This window comes from Branchiostoma floridae, chromosome 18 (genome assembly GCF_000003815.2).
Source record: "Branchiostoma floridae strain S238N-H82 chromosome 18, Bfl_VNyyK, whole genome shotgun sequence".
Taxonomy (NCBI): Eukaryota; Metazoa; Chordata; class Leptocardii; order Amphioxiformes; family Branchiostomatidae; genus Branchiostoma; species Branchiostoma floridae.
In genome coordinates this window covers 3,986,372-4,007,210 of record NC_049996.1, presented here as the reverse complement: position 1 = coordinate 4,007,210, position 20,839 = coordinate 3,986,372, and the positions used below count along the sequence as shown (strand labels likewise).

At 40.9% G+C, this 20,839-nt stretch overlaps 2 protein-coding genes across 3 annotated transcripts; one reads left to right on the top strand and one right to left on the bottom strand.

The window, feature by feature from the left end:
* The first annotated feature begins 9,184 nt into the window (after positions 1-9,184).
* LOC118405853 (peptidoglycan-recognition protein SC1a-like) lies at positions 9,185-12,829 on the top strand. Its single transcript, XM_035805661.1, has 5 exons — positions 9,185-10,120; positions 10,531-10,669; positions 11,229-11,319; positions 11,786-11,897; positions 12,375-12,829. The coding sequence occupies exons 1-5, from the start codon at positions 10,022-10,024 to the stop codon at positions 12,399-12,401; spliced, it is 468 nt and encodes a 155-aa protein (XP_035661554.1). The 5' UTR covers positions 9,185-10,021; the 3' UTR covers positions 12,402-12,829.
* A 36-nt stretch (positions 12,830-12,865) lies between these two features.
* On the bottom strand, positions 12,866-19,896 carry LOC118406062 (trypsin-2-like). Of its 2 annotated transcripts, none has more exons than XM_035805919.1 (7): positions 19,698-19,896; positions 18,615-18,712; positions 17,842-17,933; positions 17,051-17,181; positions 15,379-15,510; positions 14,093-14,235; positions 12,866-12,991 (listed from the first exon to the last, which is right to left on the bottom strand). In XM_035805919.1, exons 1-7 carry the CDS (start codon positions 19,771-19,773, stop codon positions 12,938-12,940), a joined length of 726 nt encoding a protein of 241 aa, XP_035661812.1. In that variant the 5' UTR covers positions 19,774-19,896; the 3' UTR covers positions 12,866-12,937. The 2 variants fall into 2 exon arrangements, with proteins under 2 accessions (XP_035661812.1, XP_035661811.1); XM_035805918.1 differs by having other exon boundaries at positions 12,877-13,680; positions 19,698-19,894.
* Between the last annotated feature and the right edge of the window lie 943 nt (positions 19,897-20,839).

Genomic DNA, 20,839 nt, shown 5'->3' with positions numbered 1-20,839 from the left:
TTCTAGCCGTAAACAAAACTGATCCAGCGGTTTTGTATGTATTAAACATTTCATGCCCTTAACTTCGTTCCTAACCCGGTCATTTCAAAATCTTGGAATTCATACATTTAGTTCGAGCTTGCGCATACACCCAAATGTTTCCAATGGAAAAGTCGCAATTGCAGGAAACATATGTGGCTTATTCAAAACATACAAGAGGTACAGGTCATAACAGTGACAACAGCAAAAAAATTTCCGCTGAATGCAGCATTTTGGTGCATCTAAGAAGGATATTTAAAAAGGACAAATATGTGTCAAAAGTTTACAATAGCCGTATCTGTCATTATTAAGCTAATTACCGCATTTAAGGTGAAAGGTCACCATTAGAGACATGCGCAGACCCGGCAAAATGATGCCATAGAACCTGGTTTGTTAAAAGTAAGTTTAGAGGCCTCTTTATTGGGAGATGTTGGCATTTTGGAGCTGGAAATTACAGGTAAGAGTTCTGGTTATTTCATTTTGCGAAAAAAATTGGTTTTTAGCCATGTTTTTGGTTTCCTGGGCAGTATAGAATATGTGTTGTTTCCATTGTTTTGATGCTGTCCTCAAAATGTCAAAAGGTCACCAGGGTGCGTTTAGCTGCTTTGATGACCTTTGCACCGAACCGAAATGCTTCAAATTTCGTAGACGGACAGTTTAGAAGCCATACTTTTCTGCCAATATGAGTTTTCCAACGACTAAACTTCAGGTAGGTGACTTTTGACAGCCTTTTTCTGACATGTTATGAATGCTGTAGATGCCTGCCGGCCATTGGTGATCTGTACCCTCCAGTATTTTCATATGGGTTTGAAGTTCAAGGTAGACAAGTGTCTGTCACTTCGAGTGATGCGAGGCAGGGTCGTTACAAATTTCGAAGACTTCCCGGAGACCGTTCTCCCAGGAACAGTCCCCTGGGAGTTGTTAACTCATGTGTCACGAGGGCTATGGTGGAGGCCTCAGGCTATGGTTTGGCTCAATATTGCTTTGCAAAAAGTGGCACTTAGAAGGAAGAAATGGTATAATCTGCTACCCCAGACAGAAATAGGCTACTGTTCCTCAATTTAGGCACCTAAATTTGTATATAAAAGCTGCTAGGATACACTTTCAAGCATTTACTGACAGTGCATAATGTGCACAGAATGGGGGGGGGGGGTGTAGGTGAGCCATTGTGGTTTATATTTCCCCTGAAATTGGTAATGTGACCCCGGGGCAAGCTTCAATTAACGCATTTGACTTAGATTCATTGAGAAATTCTTCCATTTTGATACTTTTTTGTCCTTTTTGTCAGTTTTTCAACTTTTTGTATCCTTTGGCTATATATTGCAATATGTACACTCATCAAGTGCTTACAGGTCTAAACTAACAGCATTTTAGTACTGATTCAGGAGCCTAAATGGAGGTAGAGTAGTCCCCTTGTGTCAAGGTGAGCAGTTTTCAACTCCCTTTCCTTGATTGTCACTTTTTGCCAAATGACAGGGGACCTGACCATATAGACTCAGACCACTGTCACAGCATTGAGGACAGCTCTCTAACACCTGTTATCCAAACTATTCCCAAGAGACTATTCTTTGTCAGAAATCTTTGAAACTCAGGCTAATACTGAGCAACCCTTTTCCGCACCATGTGAAATAATTGAAATTTGTCTATCTTGAACTTGAAGCCTGTAACAGGTGAAAGGTCACCATTAGAGACATGCGCAGACCCGGCAAAATGATGCCATAGAACCTGGTTTGTTAAAAGTAAGTTTAGAGGCCTCTTTATTGGGAGATGTTGGCATTTTGGAGCTGGAAATTACAGGTAAGAGTTCTGGTTATTTCATTTTGCGAAAAAAATTGGTTTTTAGCCATGTTTTTGGTTTCCTGGGCAGTATAGAATATGTGTTGTTTCCATTGTTTTGATGCTGTCCTCAAAATGTCAAAAGGTCACCAGGGTGCGTTTAGCTGCTTTGATGACCTTTGCACCGAACCGAAATGCTTCAAATTTCGTAGACGGACAGTTTAGAAGCCATACTTTTCTGCCAATATGAGTTTTCCAACGACTAAACTTCAGGTAGGTGACTTTTGACAGCCTTTTTCTGACATGTTATGAATGCTGTAGATGCCTGCCGGCCATTGGTGATCTGTACCCTCCAGAAAGTACCATTTATAAGAAATGTATCATTGCAATAGTTTGCCAACAGGACGGTCTAGCATGAAATCCAATGCAACGGACGTGATTTTAATGCAACGTTGACCAACAAACCAGGAATAGTAAGTTGAACTAAATTACCGTTACAGCACAACAGCCGTTGCCAGCTTAAGCTGATTCTATTTTCATAATACTTACTTTTTTGGACGGTTGGCTTGATGCTCCCATGGTGGGGTGGGTCAGCACGAGTTGTCTTATGACTGGGTGGGTTAGTACCATGGGTGTTACAATAGTTCGGTGGGTTGGTACCATTGTAATCCGCAAGGCTAGGTGAGTTGGTACCATTGATTGTACCGAGGATGGGTGTATTTGTACCATTGGAGCTCCAAATGTGAACTATTGTACAGTAGTAAGTTCTGTTACACTGAACGTACTGCGGTTGTTGACGCTTTGCATGTGGCTTGCCTGAAAACAATAGCAATAGAATATTGTTTACTAAACATTTACCCTGTTTTGTATTTTTAGAGTTACTTAATATGTAAAACATTAGCGTTATTGATGTTGCCTCAGTGAATAGTTTCATCAGGTTGGTACGTAACTGAATAAAGAGACTCTTTTTATACAACCATTGCGTTATTCTCATCAACGCTGTCACCTTCTTCAGGGCAATTCTGACTGGATCATATTGTACTGTAGGACAGGTGTCGCTGCTCACAGATGCAGTCACAAAACGTAAAGATTTACATATGTACAGACAGCTTTGCGTTTGGGACCGCATTGTAAATGTTTTGCCTATTGGGGATCCGCCAGCGATCCGCCATGCAAATTGATGGTGTAGTTCCGGGCCTAAAACTTTAAGATTTTTTTTCTTGGAAAAATGGGTAATTTCTGGCAGTTTTGAGGTCAATGTGACTGTGGAGGTTTTCTACTTTCTGATTATGGCCAAAAAAGCTGAGTTTTTGTGGTTATCAGGGGATATGAAGTTGGGACTATTTCCTTGTTGTGAACGGGTCTGTTCCCTTGGTGGTTATGCGTTTGAGGGGGTGGTAGGGTTTGGGGGTATTTTTCTACAAATTATGCCGTATGATTTCTAATGACAGTGGGCTTTCATCACAGCTGAGATGATGGGCTTTCATATGAGGGTAAGTCTGTATGCCAGTAACGTCAGAAAGTTGAGTTATTGTCTTTCTGTACCTTTTTGTACACATTTCAATGGGGTGGGATTGGCTGGCGGATCCCCTATTCTGTTGACCTTACCGTTTTAATTTGTTCGGCGTTGCGGTAGACCCCTATCACGACACCTGTGATGGTTACTCCCACAAGGAAACTTGATAGTAAAGCCGCCAAAGCATAGAGGCAGTATAATGTATACCCTGTAAAACAGCATGCTTGACAAAGTCAAAACAAGAAAGTTTCTAAAAAAAACTGGCCACTGCGACGGTTCTCGAACTGCGGAATTTGATAGTAAATGAAGAACTACACAGTTTGACATGATGACTGGCACAGAAGCTAAATAAAGCAAATATAAGATTTTGTCATTACCTGCAACAAACGAGTTATCATTAAAGAAAAGTAAATAAAATAGTGGAACTTTCAGGAAAGAATGGAATAGAAATTAAATAAATAGAAATGTAAAGAATGAAAGCACCCACCAGTCTTACATTTTCTAAATGTCTGCATTTTGCAACTTTCTTGGGTTAAATGTATTTAGCATGTATAGAATTGAACTGAAGAAAATCTTATGGATATTGCATGAACGAGGAATGCAGAGATTGTTACAACTGGGAAATGTATGAAAAACAGGCTACATATGGACCTAAGTCTTTATTAAAAAAAAACACCAAATTAACTTCCGAAATCTTACCGCGAATAATGTTCACTTCCGGTTTGCGAAGCTTGTGTCTTTTGTCCTCCGAAGCCTCTTGTCGAACTCCTGCTACGTACATTGAATTTGGCTCAAGTATATTAATGTTTGAAGAATCGCAAAACTTTTGTAAACCAGAGCCGCAGTTTCTACTGTTCATTGAATCTGTAGACTGATTTTCGTGGGGGTTCTGTGCGGTAGATTCATAGCTTGTTTTACCTGCAGTGTATGTCTCATTTTCACACGTGTCTGTAACCGCGTATGGTTCCATGTCATCGTCATCGTCAGAGAGGTCATTATGCCATGTTTCACCACTAGCACCATCTTCTGTTGTGCTAAGCTGCGATATGTTAGCATTTTGATTACTGTCGGAATCAATTATTACTGTACTGCCTGAGTGCTCGACTTTGGATTCGTCTTTTATGTCCCCAATAGCATTATGTTCATCAGAGGCACAGTACATGGCAGACTCTTTTGTGTTGTTCTCGTCGGAGACAAAATATACATCAGCGACTCCCACCAAGGGGATGTCATTATTTTCTGCAGTATGACGGTGGTCATTTGTGGTATCGAGCTGAGGTGTGCAACTGCTCATTTTTACAAGTCCATCGTCAACTACATACTGGGAATCTTCCTCCAAGACGTCATGTTCTTGAATACTCGGCGACTCTTGACTGGAGGTTGACATTACTACAGGACCTAACCTCTGCTTGGAGAGTACTTTCGCTCACCGTCTAGGGTAATGAATTTAGTCTCTGTCCAAACGTACGTACCTCAGCAAAATGTGTAGTATTCAAAACTCCTTAAGCAAGACAACAAAATGGAAAGAGGATTGAAAGGAACTAAGGAAAACTAAGTTACAGCGATGAGGTGTTCCACAAATCATCGACTCTGTGTTAATGTTGATTTTTCTTTTCTTTTCAATCCAAGAACAGAATTTCAAATCCACTGGGCCTTAGTAAAGAAATGATGCAAAACATACAGGATGCACTTTCAGGTTGCGTTTCTTTTCTTATTAATTTTCGTTGTCAGCATTGTATCAACAACAAAAAACATAGCAGCTAAAATGACTGAATTTCGTCATGACATTACGTTAGAATTAACTTGAGACATGTTTGCAAATATAAATCACAAGGGTAAAATAAGCTTTGAAATCAATTATACTATTCGCCGTGATATCAAATAATAGGACGTGCAAATGAAAAACCTTTTCAGCGCCAAGTATTTAGAATTGCTACAATAATACAGAAATTGGTCAAGAACAATTGGAAGAATTTCTTCACGAAACTAGCATTTAAATTGGGGTGCAAATTGATCCATTAGCTCTAAGTTACTAATTAGGAAATTAGATGAAGATCAATATGACTCGACACTTACTGGTAACGATAAGCAACACTTTTCAGCTGAAGATCTTCCTGGAATGGCAAAAGCTGTCTTGCGAGCAGAGTGGAAAAACCTAACACACGTCCTTTATTGTATGAACAGGCGATCTGGTAGACTAATATATAGATTAAAAGACTGTTTGTGCAATGATGAAACAAAATATTTTATTGCACATTCATATTTCATGTTATCTGTACTGCTCAGATGTTTGTTATTTATTTTCTATCATGATTATAAGTACACACTTATTCATTTCATTGTTCTAACGCGTACATTTTCCAGCAAAACAAAATATCGCTATCAGCAAGAGGACTATATAAAAACATGACACTTATTTCTTGAATTAACCAGGTCAGTGGTGTTATTTAGCTTATTCGATAAATTCAAGATTCCGAGTCTGTATTATGAGACGTACGTGTATCCACTATTCAATATATAATGCAATGTTAACTAGAAAGACCGGTATTTGCCTACGAGCAAATTCAGCAATTTTCACTCCACCCTCCTTTAAATGAAGTGTTCAAAATTTAAAAAAATCATCCCATGTAAGAATAAACACTTTATAATGTGGATATAATTTCTAGAAATCGCCCCACAGTCCCGTCCGCATCTGGGAAAGATGCAAATTAAGTGCCAGTTTGAATAATTTGCACGTGATGATGTACATCTCTGTCGAAGCTAACTACATACCAAATATCGTCTAAATTTGTCGTTCCCTTGTCCAGTTATCCTCCTTATAAGATTTTGAGAAAAACGCCCCTGCAGTTCCAGAGCAACCTGCTAGGGGACCCAAACATGCACAACATATTCCTCACGTCACGAGCTATCAGCCACCCAAAAAATCAAGACCATAGCACATCCAGGTCGAAAGATACAAAAAAACGAGATTTCTGTTGCAGTACCAAGGTTACATACCAGGGGGCCCAAAATTGACATTGACCTCTGTCTTCTCAACATCTACCAACATACCATTTTTTTATAGCAATCCGTTCAGAGGTTCTTGAGTTATGCTGACCACAGATATCCGGAAACACAAACACAAACACACACACACAGGCCGACAGACAGACAGACAGACACACCCAAAACTATATCCCCATTTTTCATGGAGATAAAAATGACACAGACCCCCCCCCCCTCCTCGCGCTGGTTTGTAGTTTAACCGAACATTATCGCGGATTAAATTCGGACGCGGATTTAATTCCCACGCGGACCCACAATACAAACTTATACAGTGCGATACCGCTTTATTCGCAACTTTGGTTTCTGACTTACGAGACGAGAATTCTTCCGTTCCCGCACAACAACAAAAAACTGCTCACAAAAAGGTATGACATTTCATTCAGGACAACTTATATCTAACCCTGTTCACCGATCTCTCTAGCTATATCTCTAATATAGTATTTCTGCCTTCTATTGTCTAACCACTCCTGTGTTAGTCCCGAGACACATTCTACTGTGTAAACTATCTTGCGTAAAATGGCGTGAGGTGTTGGTCGATTAATTCGCATTCTGAGTTTTTTCTTTATCAAACTACTGAACGGAATTTATCGCCAAAGTATGACGTTAATCAAAGAATGCCGTGTACAAGTCTGGTTAAAGTTAACTTCAGCGTATACCTGCCACTGAGATAAGGTTGCACAATGCAGATACACGTAGAACTTACTAATAGCCAGAACATTGTGCAGTTACTTCACACACACAAAAACAAAACATGCAAGAAGTGTGTAGTGTGACAGCCAATTTAGATTGATTGTACCAATTTCCTTTCGATACTTATGAATAAACCCCCTTCTATCGTTAGACTACTCCATGTTTAATCACAGTGTAGTAACAGATTGTATATATTCCTAGGACTTAGGCTTCCCAATATTTTACAAATGTACTACTCGTACATGTATTTACCCAATGTACTGCATGTGAAGTTACCCATGTAATTCGTTCAGACACACCAGTATTTGTTATCCCTCGATGTGCAATTATAGTACTAGACTGTCAAAACATTTGTCTTAGTATTTGCATTTAACAAATGTAAGTATTGTTGTTTCTAAATTTAAAAAGAAAAATGAAGTGTAAATGTGACGGAAATGGGAATCCTAACAGGAGTTTTGGCGTATTTTTTGCTGCGACACACCCTTAAATCAATGGTAATCTCACCAGACTTTGCTATTGTCAACAGAATGTACTCTCTTAAACTAACTGTGGAGTGTCCTACCTCCAGCCTAACGCTTCGTGTTCTGTATCATTTACCACCCATCGGGTTATTGTAATTGCCTTTATTTCCCAGGCGGACCTACAGTGCAAACTAGCTCTACATCAAACACTGCTACACCTCTCCTATCAGCTTCAGAAGTAATAGCTGTAAATGATTGAAATTGCATGTTCAAAGTGCAATATTAGCCCTAGATTGATCGGCAAGTACATTTTTCCAGCACTTCAACACACCATGGACGTGGAGAGTGACAAGAGGAACGCAGCGGAACAACATCAAAAGAAACAGACAACAAAATGCGGGCTGGTTGCTGTTGTTGTCAAAGTCATTCTCATCATTACCGTTGTTCTGGTTGTGTTTTTCGTGATAGAGACAACAAATGGTAAGCTCCCCTCCCTCAACCAATGATTATCAACATAGCAACAACAATAATATGATCTTTACTTGCATGTTCTTGCCCACATGGGCTAAATGCAGTGATTCGACATTGAATACTAGAGACTAGATACTATTACAAGTATTGGTACCAGCGAGTAGTTGGATAAACAAAACATTTTGAGCTATGCTATCACTATAGTCATTGTTGACATGCCTCTTCCTTCTTCTTAAAGCAAGTGTATACGAACTCACATAGTTTTTGTTGTTCGGTGTTGTCTGTGGCTGTCATTATAAAACAAATAGGTCGTCTTTGGTTAACTTTTTACATCGGGTGTCTACATCGAGAGCACTGTTAAAAGAATTGCGTATATCACCATTTATGGGACACAAGAACATAGCAACAACATTATACCCATTACTTAAATGTAATTTCTCACACATTTCAAACAGTTTTGACTGATTTCTCAACATCAGTCTCTTCGGGCTACTATAAAACCTTTGTTTACTCAATAGGTCCAAATTTGTAGTTACGTTATTTGTTTTGTTTGCTTTGTAAATATGTATGGTCTAGCCTGATTTATTCACGCTTTTTACGTTCCGTCATTTAATCCTGAACAGCGGAGTTTGTGTTAAACAGACTGCTTTCAAATACAATGTACACTGTAACTTTGGGTACACAGCCCAGTGACAGAGTTGTAGCTAATATGTCAAAGGTCAAGGACCCCTACTTGTAAATAATCTCGTCTCTACTATAGTCAATTCCCACGCTCAGATGTGATTTTCGTCGTTGCATAACACTGTATTTACGGGCGACCCCCGTCCTCATTCGTAAAAATTGAAGAAGAATCAATCATTACTTCTGGATAATTGTCAATTTTTAATTGACGTTTCGAAAGGTGTCCACCTTTCTTCATCAATGAATTGAAAATAAAATTTTACATTTTTTTCGGAACAAGGAATAATTCTTACGTTCTAAATAAACAAAACAGGTAACGGCTATGGTGTTTTAAAATAAACAACACAGGTAACTATTGAGGTGTTCTAAATAATGTTCTAAATAAAAAAAAGTAACTGACAAAGGCTCTATAATACATTTAAGCATCGTAGTTCGGGTATAAAGTAGTGCGCCACAGTACTTACAAAGGCCGTAGCTATTCTTCCGTGCACAACAGCGAGGTGAAAACTGTGGTGAATGGTAGAAGAATACATCAGTTTTGGTGATGCATAAGTTAGTTGGATTACGATGCTTTTTCGGCCGACTTAAATTTGCGCCTTGATACTGTTGCCCGGTCCTACCTGTGCGTCGGCTGCAGTTCGGTGACCTCCGCATGGGGTCAAATCCAAGTGGCTTTTACAAGAGAACGAGCCATAAACTTTATGCTCATTTTAGATATTTTGTAGGTTGTACCATGCAATATGAATTTTTGAGTCGTCCGACCTCTTCACCCCTGTGTCCTTAACAGTGTAAATCCTCATAGTTGAAAAACTGTGTAATGCTACCTTATGCCTCATAGGATCTCACCTTTGACATTTACCCATAATCCATTTCGCTGCACATGCGTACTCGGTATGGTGAACCGAGCTATGGTGTAAATGACTCTTTTTAGCTGTCATGATGTTTTTCGGAAAAAATAATATTTGGGTGGGATTGGATCCCAAACTGCGACGACAACTAGGGAAATAATTTATTGCTGCCCAGGAAGGGTCATTAATAAACACGTTCACCGTTCCAAGTACGCATGTGCGGTTACAGGACTTATGGGTAATAAAGGCTAAAGCCCTTGAGAAAGAAAAAATAAACAAGAAACAAAACGAGACAATGGTCGAGACGAGAACGATTTACCTATAATTCCTATTGGCGCACATGATCGTGCTGATACTTACAAAATGCTACTTCTAGTCTTTACTAGTTGTGTACAAAGACGATTGAAATCCCAGGAAATATTAATATTTATAACTACTATATTTCAGGTGAATCTCAGGTCACCATCGTCAGCCGAGCAGAATGGGGTGCGAGACCACCAAGGTCACGTGCCAACATGACGTCACCTGTCCCCTATGTCTTCATCCACCATAGCTACGAACCAGACGTGTGTTTCAACAGGTCCCAATGTGAAGAAAGTGTACGTTGGATACAGGTAAGATCCATTGATAAAGAATTGCTTGTGAATAGGAAAGTAGCATTTGCAAGCAAATGCACAACGTTTACCTTCACATGCTTCACCATATGGAGCTACTGATTTGTTTATTTTCACTCAACCATATTCATGATCATCTACATATAGTAACCAGCTCTCCATCTCTGTCCTGCCACTTGCTACATTATGTATAATCGAACACCGCAGAATGTCCGATACTTTACCAAGAACATGGTAACAGTCGATCAATTTTGATATGAAGAATGAAGAAGGAGATTGCGGAAAACGTATCGCAACGGCTTTCTTCCTATTTTCATCATCAAACTGAGAACCGTTAACCTTCATTGTCATATCAGTCATCATTTCAGTCATTTCCTAAGCTAATGAACGTATTCATAGTGTGTATCCAGAATCTCTACATGGACACCAGAGGCTGGGATGACATCGGCTACAACTTCTTGGTCGGCGGGAACGGAGACGTGTTTGAAGGACGGGGGTGGGACACGAGGGGCGCCCAGGCGGGACCGGACTGGAACTACCGATCCATCGGTAAGGGTGCCGTCACACAAACATGTTTATTCAAGTTCGTATGGGGTCTGTATAAGATTTTGTAGATTGAGTATGAACAACGAATCCAGCGCATCCATTCCGTATAAGGTGCTTATGCATTGCGCGACACTATGTTTCTTTCTGCGGCTAAGTTAGGTATTGACTGTTCTTTAAGGTGTTTCCACACACCTAGGTATACTTTCAAGTGCTTATGAGGGCCGTATGGAATTCTGTCAATACGCAGCAGTACGCACAAGATTTGCATTTTTTTCGGAATAAATCAAACTATACGTAACGTCCATCTGGCGTTTGAATTGCAACTTCAGCATATCTATTCCGCATTCGGTGCATATGCAGTGCGCAGCACTATTTTCTTGCTGCGAATCAGTGCGTATACATGACGCTTTCCGTGCGTATTCTGGACGCACCCAACTAACGCTGATAGCCTGCGCAACGCGTATTCCAAGCTTATTATTTTTATTTGTTTTATTGTTCTAATAACAGATAATATGAATTCTAGATGCCTTGAATAACGAAATATTTATCCTTTTTTTACCAGGAATTTGTTTCATCGGAAATTTCACCGACGAGCTGCCCCCAGAGAAGGCCATTATTGCTGGCAAAATGCTGATTCAGCTTTCTGTTGAGAGGTAAGAATAAGAGCCACGTTACGATAAAATTAAGGAACAAAAGAAGGAAGGAAGGAAGGAAGGAAGGAAGGAAGGAAGGAAGGAAGGAAGGAAGAAAGGAAGAAAGGAAAGGAAGGATGGATGGAATGAAGGGAGAAAGGAAAGAGTGAAGGAAGGTATGAAGAAAGAGAGAAAGAAAGAAAGATTGGAAAGATGGATTGAAAGATTCCTTGGAAGCAAGGGAGGATGGAAAGAACAGATGGACAGAAAGAACAAGAGAATGGTAAATAGCACAAATAAAATCATTCCACAGTCTCGCTATTAACTTTACCAATGTATTACTGATTAATCTATGGCTCATGTAACTAGTAATAGGAATTTGAAATAAAAAAAGAGAAAAAAAAAACACTTGACTGCAGCTAAGAACATCGTGAGCAACATGATTTTCAAAGGGAGAAAAATAATGTACATATTGATATTTTTGTAGGAACAAGTTGATGTCTAACTACACTCTGTACGGACATCGCCAAGTCCTGGCCACAGGCAGAACCTGCCCTGGAGAGGAGTTCTACAAGCTCGTCACCGAATGGAAACACTGGGTACGAGACTGTGACAAGTGTTAGATTTTCACAAAGTCCTACCAAGGACGTTATATATAAGTTAAATACCGTACATTATGACATTATATATCTTTATATTCGTCCTACATGCCACTATGATTGATTCCACTAACGGCGGCCATTTTGGATTTTCCTGGTTTATTCGAGGTCATTGCAACAAGACGAGGCTAGCCATGCCAACATTATATTACACTATAGTGTAGGTTGGCCATCTTCAGCGGTAGTTTATTCTATCTGTCGTCCCGAGGGGGGGGGGGGGGGGCTCATAAGTTTCATTTTAATAGACCCCAAAAATTCTTTTATTTTTTTACTAGACTCTACAATACATGGGGGGGAGATAACAGTTGATGCAAATCACCCCTAACAACAATCTCATCTTTCTAGCCAAATATCTTTATGTTGTCTATAGAAAAAAAATTAAACCAGAAGTATAACTTGTATGTTTCTTACTTACAGGAAAACTACACAGGACCATTGTGGTGACGTCATCTTTGATGCATCCGCCATTTTCAAGATATGCATTTTATCGTAGAACATTTGACATTCAAACATTGGTTTAATACATTTTATTTATTGATTGATTGATTGATCTTTAGGGTAGTCCCTTCAGTTAACGTTGTAACTGATTTCCAAGGGAGCCCTATAACAATAATAATAACTCAAGGTACAAAAAAATAACTACTAACAAAGGATTGAACATAACAAAGTAATAATCCAATTCGGATTTGTAAATCATACAAGCAACTTAGGAAAACTCAAAAGAAAAGCAAAGATCACAAACTCATAGGGTCATTGGGCGGTCATTGCGGTATACATGTATAATGACTTTATGCATCTTGCACAAAATGTCATCTTATAATTATTATAAACAGTTAGTTTCCTGGCTTATTCGGCTAATTATTAGTTGTAACTCGGCTCGAAAACCCGTCTCCCTTGGGAGACGACCTCTGACATTTCGGTTACATATATTATCTAACTTTCCAGGGGAAGACTACGTATATTCCAGACTTCTCTCTGACTTAAGCCAGCATCCTGAATAAACATTTCTCGAAATGGTACTTGTTGATTTTATCCTGTGTAAAATGAACAAAAAATGCAAATATCGGTTAATTTTGAAAATTATTTACAAACATCCAAGTAGGTGACGTTTTGTCAATAGTCGCTATGAGGCGTTAGTGACGTTGATGCCTATTGCACCTGTTACAGACTGTGACGTTACGCCAAGCTGCAAGTACCAGGTCAAATGTGAAAACTAGTTACAAGCATCAAGAAGTAGGTGACGTTTTGTCAATAGTCACTAGGAGGCGTTAGTGAAGTTGATGGCCATTGCACCTGCTACAGACTGTGAAGTTACGCCAAACTGCAGGTGCCAGGTCAAATTTGAAAACTAGTTACACGCATCCAGAAGTAGATGACGTTTTGTCAATAGTCGCTAGGAGGCGTTAGCGAGGTTGATGCCGGTTGCACCTGTTACAGACTGTGAAGTTACGCCAAACTGCAGGTACCAGGTCAAATTTGAAAACTAGAGATCGCTAGTGATTTTGTCCCCCCGGGGGGGGGGGGCGAGATCGCTGTGACACCGGTTTTTCTGGACCCTCGCCTAGTTGTTACGAATAGTGTCCCTGATCCAGTCCGCAAAAGCGGCTACACGTGCGTAGACGCCGGGATATTCAGGCAGTGCACAGCCAATTCCCCAACTGGTGATGCCGTGCAGGAAGTAGTTTCCGTCCTTCTCGCAAACAAGTGGGCCGCCGCTATCCCCCTGTGGACAGGTCACATGTGCACTTTTCAAAACTACATACAACGAAGAAAAATATCTAAGTCATAAAACATGAGAAACAGGAATGCAGTTATAAGACTAAGGATCAGCTGCAACTTATGTTGAGACGCTTGGTATAGTTGGGAATACGCCCTTTCGCAGACTCACGCATGCCCCGGCGACAAGAATTCTGGGTAATATGTCAAAGGTGAAGGCCCCTGACTTGTATGTAGTCCGCCATTTTGACATTGTTACGCGAATCGAAACAATGGTCGAGACGATGCTGTTTAAGTCTCATGGGCCTTCACCTTTGACATATTACCCCAAATTCCTTTCGAGAAAGAAGAGCCGGGAGCCTGAGAAACGTCACGATCTTGCCTTTTCACATCTACTTGAAGATTCGAGATTGTATTACCTGACATGTGTCGACTCCTCCGGCCATGTACCTGGCACAGAACTCCACGAATGAGTCGAACGAGAGGTCATGCACGGAAGAGCAGTCGTAGTCACTCACTATGGGAACGTCAGCTTCCTGGAGACGGTTTTTAGTAGAGCCACCTACAGAGAACAATGATTTGAACTTTCATCATATTTAGAAGCTACATGATAGCGTTCCCCTACGCAGAGACATTCAATGGCGCCAGCAAACCACTCCTTGTCTGTACTCTGCTATCTTGACCATCACCATCAGTTCCTATGGGCGTCACCACAATACAGCTGTTAGCCAATCAGAAAATAGGCCTATCAGTTTTTAAAAGAGATCTCACATATGTTAGGCTAAGCTCATTAATATTTATAAGCAGGGCGGTCAGGAACTGATTGTGACGGTTGAGATAGCAGAGTACAGACAAGAGAAGGTTTGCTGGTGCCGTTGAATGTCCCTCCGTAGGCTGTGATACTATGTTTTGTTGCTTTTGTTCCTATTACTTCTAAATAAACTCAAACTCGGATAGCGTAAAACTCAGCTAGGTGATTTTTGACAGCCTATTTCTTCCACGATTTACATTAAAATATAGGCACTAGCCTCTACCAGGCTTCGTAAGATCAGTGGTCTAATTGTAGAAATTGGACAAATAGAGTCAACAGTACGCTAGGCTCCTTATCTTGAGGATACTGATTTTTCTGGCCGGCTAACTCCCCTGGCGTACTATTGACTCAATTCGTCCAATTTCTACAATTAGACCACCGATCGACAGAGCTTTGAAGAGGCTAATAGACACCCTTAATACCGAAACGTAAAGCAAAGTGTTCAGTGAACAGTAAACATCAATAGGAATCTATGTAAGGTTATGTGAAAATAGGCAAGTTAAGGATGTCAAAATCTCATCCGTGAATATTCCAAGTCATAAGAACTCACCCCACACAGCAGCCCGCTATTTCAAGTGTCCAAAAGTCTTATTTTTTTAAATTCCGACCAGCAAAAGTTATCGCAGCTGTCAAATATGCCGCCATCATGGCTTCTCGTGACGTCAGTTTAGGGTCTGAAAACTTCAAATTAGGGGTCAGCACAGACCTAAAACAATGGACCAAAACTTGTTGTTTTGCCTAATCTGAACATCTGCACCCTTTACTGCATCACCTCACCAATATGTTTCAAGAAATGCATATGTTTCTTACATTTTCCTGCTAAAATTTGCTAAAATACTATTGACTTGAAATGGGCCTTCTGCGGCTGCGTCAATTAGGGTCATTGCAACATACCTTCCCTGGTTGACCCCCAGCCGGTAATGGAACAGACCGTGCCAGGTGGAGGTAGTGGGGAGTTCTGGCTGGGTACGCAGACAGGGCGGATGTACTTGTTAAAACGAACTCGTTTCTTCAACTTCAGGAGAGCTGTAAGGAGGACAGAAAACGGAATACCATATGGTCTGTGACGTTTCTATGTAACGCTAGGTCCCCTTTATCCGCGGGGTACCTTTAACCGTTGTATATAAAATCGGATTATTCAGGGATATCAAGTCAACAGACGACTGTTGCAGACTGGAATGCTGTGAAAATATTGCAATTTGAAACTAACGGCCGTCGAATAGATATCCCTAAATATCTCGCTTAAAAGCAACGGATATAGGTTACCTCGTGAATAAAGATGAACTACCGTTACGTGATCAATGCCTCACTCAGCATGCTGTTGTGCCCCGAACGGTGCCTTGCCACAAACCGTGCCTAGGTTTGGGGCAGTCCCCGCGTGTCCCAAACTGTGCCTGGGGCAAAAGCACTCGCGATGACTGTCCCGAACCGTGCCCAATTGCGCACAGTTCTGGGCACTCAGGGGACCTTGTCCCATACTGTGCTTGGGGGCGGAGCTTAGTTTTAGGGGAGGAGTCTGTCCAACGTGCTTTTTTTTCCTGCAGCCCCGCCATCTTTGTTTTTTCGGCGCGCTGGGGTGAGGAAGAATCAACGTAATTCACGCTCGTCTTGGAATATCTACAGACTTAGAGTTGTTGTGGCAAAAACAGACGGACGTCTTAGCACCAATTTCTGCAACAATAATTTCTACAACAATATCCAAGAAAGACTAGATTTAACTACAAGGCACGATTCTGGGTAAAATACAGATTTGTCCCGAAAAAAAATTAGGGCACGCTTCGGGGCGGCCCCCGCTTGCCCAGAACAGCGCCTGGGCACGGTTCGGGGCAGTCCCCTGTGTCCATAGCTGTGCCTGGTCACGATTCGGGGCAACTCCGTGTGCCCAGAACTGTGCCTGGGGCAAAAGCACGGTTTTGGGACACACGGTGACTGTCCAGGACCGTGCCTCAGGGCAAGATCAAGCCTTATTTGGAAACATGGGCGTGAATAATCAGTTATCACTATCCCGTCAGTCATAAGGATTGACAGCACTTCTGGGCATAGAACTGGAAGTCGGGCTGTGACCCATTCCGTGCCTGAACGGGCACGGAACGGGGCGGGCACGGGTTGGGGCACGACATTGCTACCAGATGCCCCCATGCCGAACCAGATACATGCAACATGCTTTTTTCCCCAGAACTGTCAAGGAGTGGAACGGTCTCCCAGCACAGGTAGCCCTCAGCTCCACTCTAGATAGTTTCAAATTACATATAACACCCTCCAGGTTAAATTTGAACTTCCAGATTAATTTCGGACAAACCTCAAAAATTTGAAAAGCGATTAACCAAATGAATCAAGATCTGAAATCATGGTATATTAAAAGGTAGTTAATATGTAGATTTCAATGAAATCTCTCCGGGAACAAAGACGATTCTGGAGTTTTCTGCAGAATTCTGGGAACCTAAAGCCAGAAGTCTCCAGAAGCTTTGTAGACTTTCATATCATAGGCAGCATAATCTTCAACAAGAAGAATCCAGTAAAATGTTAGAAACCAGACTTTCAATACAGACTCATAAGAAGAGCTCACCAGCATCGTAGAGGTTGTACCATACTCCGTAACCCGGGTGAATGAAGACTTTTTTGGTCTTAATGGTGACCTCTGTACTGTCGTTCTTGGACAGTCTGCTTTCTCCCAAGGTCACATGGGGCTTCGTTCCGCTGCAACGTAAACGCCAATGCCCGTACATCAGAATTGTTGATGAAAATATATCCAATGCAATTACTATCTCCACCAAGGACGTTATGATAATGTTTAGGCCACAGTAAGTACATTTGATGGATGACATCAGCGCGCTGAATTGATTTTCGCCCGATTTTAGAATCAAAGGAAGAATGTTTTTGTTGGCCAGATAGACCAATATAGGCAAACATGTTGTGTTGTAGCCTAATAACCATACTTGTAGAAGTGGCACTAGGGAGGTAGCCATGCCAAGTTGCCAACTTGGCAAGGGATACCAGTGCACTACACTAGTATCACCTTTGCTACAGTAGTTCACTTCTTTACTACATGTTTAGGAATTAATACTTTGGTAGTTGTGATGTCACGTTTTATCACTTCAAATCTTATCGTTTTATCACTTCAATCTGCGTATCCGCAGCCCGATGGCACACAAAATTTTGCCTTCACGTAAAGTTCTACGGCGTGTTCGCGTGCTCCAAAAATCCATCGGATTCCCTATACGAGTTCGTACAGAGGCGGTACTTTCCAGTTACGGATCCCAAAAGATTGCCCATGCTTTGGCACGTAGACAGCACGTATTTGTACGTACGGCGGGTTGTGCCGTTAGCTTTAGGGAGAGTTCATAAAACATTACTCACTCTTCCACGCAGTGTGCAGCCGTCAACACCCATCGCTTGTTGATCAGGGTACCGCCGCAGAAGTGAATAATGCCCCAATATTGGAGGGATACCTACATTATAAAAGCAAAATTAGACCACAGCAATGGTTAAAGCAATTCATTTGTCACGTTCGTATACAGTTAATAGAATTTTAATCATCAGTGACTACTTTTTAAGTGTATACACACGTACCCCCGAATTTTCGATGGTAAGTAGAAAGGTAACTAAAAAGGCCAACATTTTCTTGAGAGCAAATACAGCATATTTTTAGCCATCTCCCTCCTCATGCAACAACTAAATAGACTGTTCCAAAATCACCCAAGCCCTTTAACAGAGGTCAGAACGCATGTGCGACCACAGGAATTCTAGGTAATATGTCAAAGGGTAAGGCCCCGAGTTCGAAAACAAAACCCGTCTGGACATTGTTATGCAAATCAAAATAAAGCTCGTGACAAGGAATGGCCTTACCCTTTGACATATTACCTATAATTCCTGTCGCCGCACATGCGTTCTGACCTCTGTGACTGAGGGCTTAGTGGCGTAGTTAGGTTACTGTCGCATTTGTCTCGTCACAAACATGCAAATGAACAAACGCCCTATTACACGACCACATAGTCAGAATGTTGCAAATCTGTTCATGAGTGGAGCCACGTGCATCGTAAGGTCATATTCCGATTGTGTGGTCGTCAAATCCGGCGTATGCTTATTTGCATATTCGTGACGATACAAATGCGACGGTAACCCGTAGTTACCTGCCATGGCCACGCCCCGTGGATTGCGTCCCTTCCTCCCACAATGCGGTCGGGCGCTCGTGGGACTCCAGGGACACCACATCTTAGTTTCTTCCGTCCTTCCATGTTCAATTCAAAAGATAAATCATTAGTACGTTTAAATAGAGGCTGCCCAACCTCATAACGTTATAGTCACGGTGAAAGTGCATTTGGTATTCATGGTACAAGCCCACCCTAGCGATCCGTCGAGGAGTACCAGAAATACACGCTCAGCTTGCTGCAAGATGCCAACTTGTCGAACCAGTTTCAGACAACAAAAAAGAATGTAAGGGAGGGGAGCAAAAGGAATGTAAGGGGGCAAGCAGAGAGGTAAAAGCATACACAGCTTTAGTTAGACCTAAGTTAGAAAACGCAGCCATAGTTTGGGACCAGTGCAAGCGACAACACGCTCTGACAGTCAAACGTGTTGTTAGAGGAGAATATTCCATCTGTACTGAAGAAGGCGGCTAGTGGATACATGACCAATGATCATAGGAACACCACTTGCATATCTCAACTTCAGAAAACCCTAGGATGGCCCATTCTTCGTGACATGCACGCTTCAGTCTTGTCTTTAAAGACGTCAACAGTATAGAAGCCATACCCATTCACGACTATCTCGTCAGGAACAAATTGTCATGGATACACTAATTAGTAAATACACATCCGAAAACAAAACACTATATTCATGTTTTATAGATATTTAAAAGGCGTTTGACTCGGTTTGGCGAGAAGGTCAACGCTTTATAAATTACTCAACTAGACAAAAGCAACACCAGCGGTTCGTTATACCCTTGCATGCAAAACAAACACATACAGATAGAAATAGAAACATCATTTCTTTCCCAGTACGGCTAAAGAGTGGAACAGTCTGACATCACAGGTACTGTAACTCTCAGTCACACTCTTCACAACTTCAAGTTCACTTCCCTTCCTCCCCGTTACAGCATTCTGTTTTTGTCCATACCCAATCTTGTAGTAGACTCTCCCTTTAGGCAGCATAATTTTGAACATAATGGCGGCAGCTGCCTTAACCGAAAGAAGAAGATATCATACAAATCTCACCTGACCTGGCTTCTACAGGACGAAAGAGAGCCACGGCGATAAAACACAACAGCGTCAAGGCAAATAAAGACGACATCACGCGACCATACCAATATTTCCTCAAATAACGTCAACCCTTGACTGTAGATACAGAGGCAATGTCTTCTTTACTTCTGAAGAATTTTCTAGGACGACCCAGTTATTTCCTCAGGCGTTTCGCACCTGCGTCATTCACTAGACCCGCAAACCTGTTTGGTTGGTTGTCTATATAATTAATGTGATTAATCATTTTCACTCCACCATACCGTAGGTACGGAGTGAAAATATTTTTTTCGTCACTTTTCTTCTTCTTCTTCTTAGACTTCTTCTCCTGTCGTTCCTTGTCCGAATGACCTGAAATATGGCAAACAGATATGTGTATTAGAAAATAGCAGCAATATAGCAAATAGACGTGACAAATACGTTATCAGAACCTAAATAAACGACAAAATGTTGAAAAAAGTCACCAAATTTGGCGTTATGTGACATGAAAGTTTGCGCAGGCCTTAACCACCCTCCCCCGCAATCAAAATAAGGTTAAGCTTAAGCAAAACAAGTGACCACTTTCAATTGATGTGCTCCTATGCCATGCTGTGGTGAACAATATGTAACCACGAATATAATTCTTTAAAAAAAATGAAGTAGAAAATTGTTTTTTTCTCCCAGTGCCATGTTTTTATATATTAGTCCTCTTACTGATATTTTTTCTGAGAAATTTACGTATTAGAACATTGAAATGAATACGTGTGTACTTATAATCACGGTAAAAATGAATAATAAACATCTGAGCACACTACCAAAAATGATTTTTTCTGTGTATCTTGTTTTTCTTCCTCACAGAAAATTTATCTTCCAGGAAGAAAATTATTCCGTCCCCAAGAAATCTAAGAAAAACGTGCTTGTCCATGGGGCAAGCAAATTTTTGCTTGAATTTTTTTAGACATTTTTGAGATTAATATTCTTACACCAAGAATACTTTTCTTACATCAAGAGCAAAAATTCTTGTATTTCTTAAGAGTTTTAAAAAAATAAGCATTTCTAGATTTTTTTTCTTGCACCATAAGAAAAAGCAAGAAGATTTTGCTTAAAGTTCTTAGGTGTGAGAAAAAATTTTCTTCACCAAA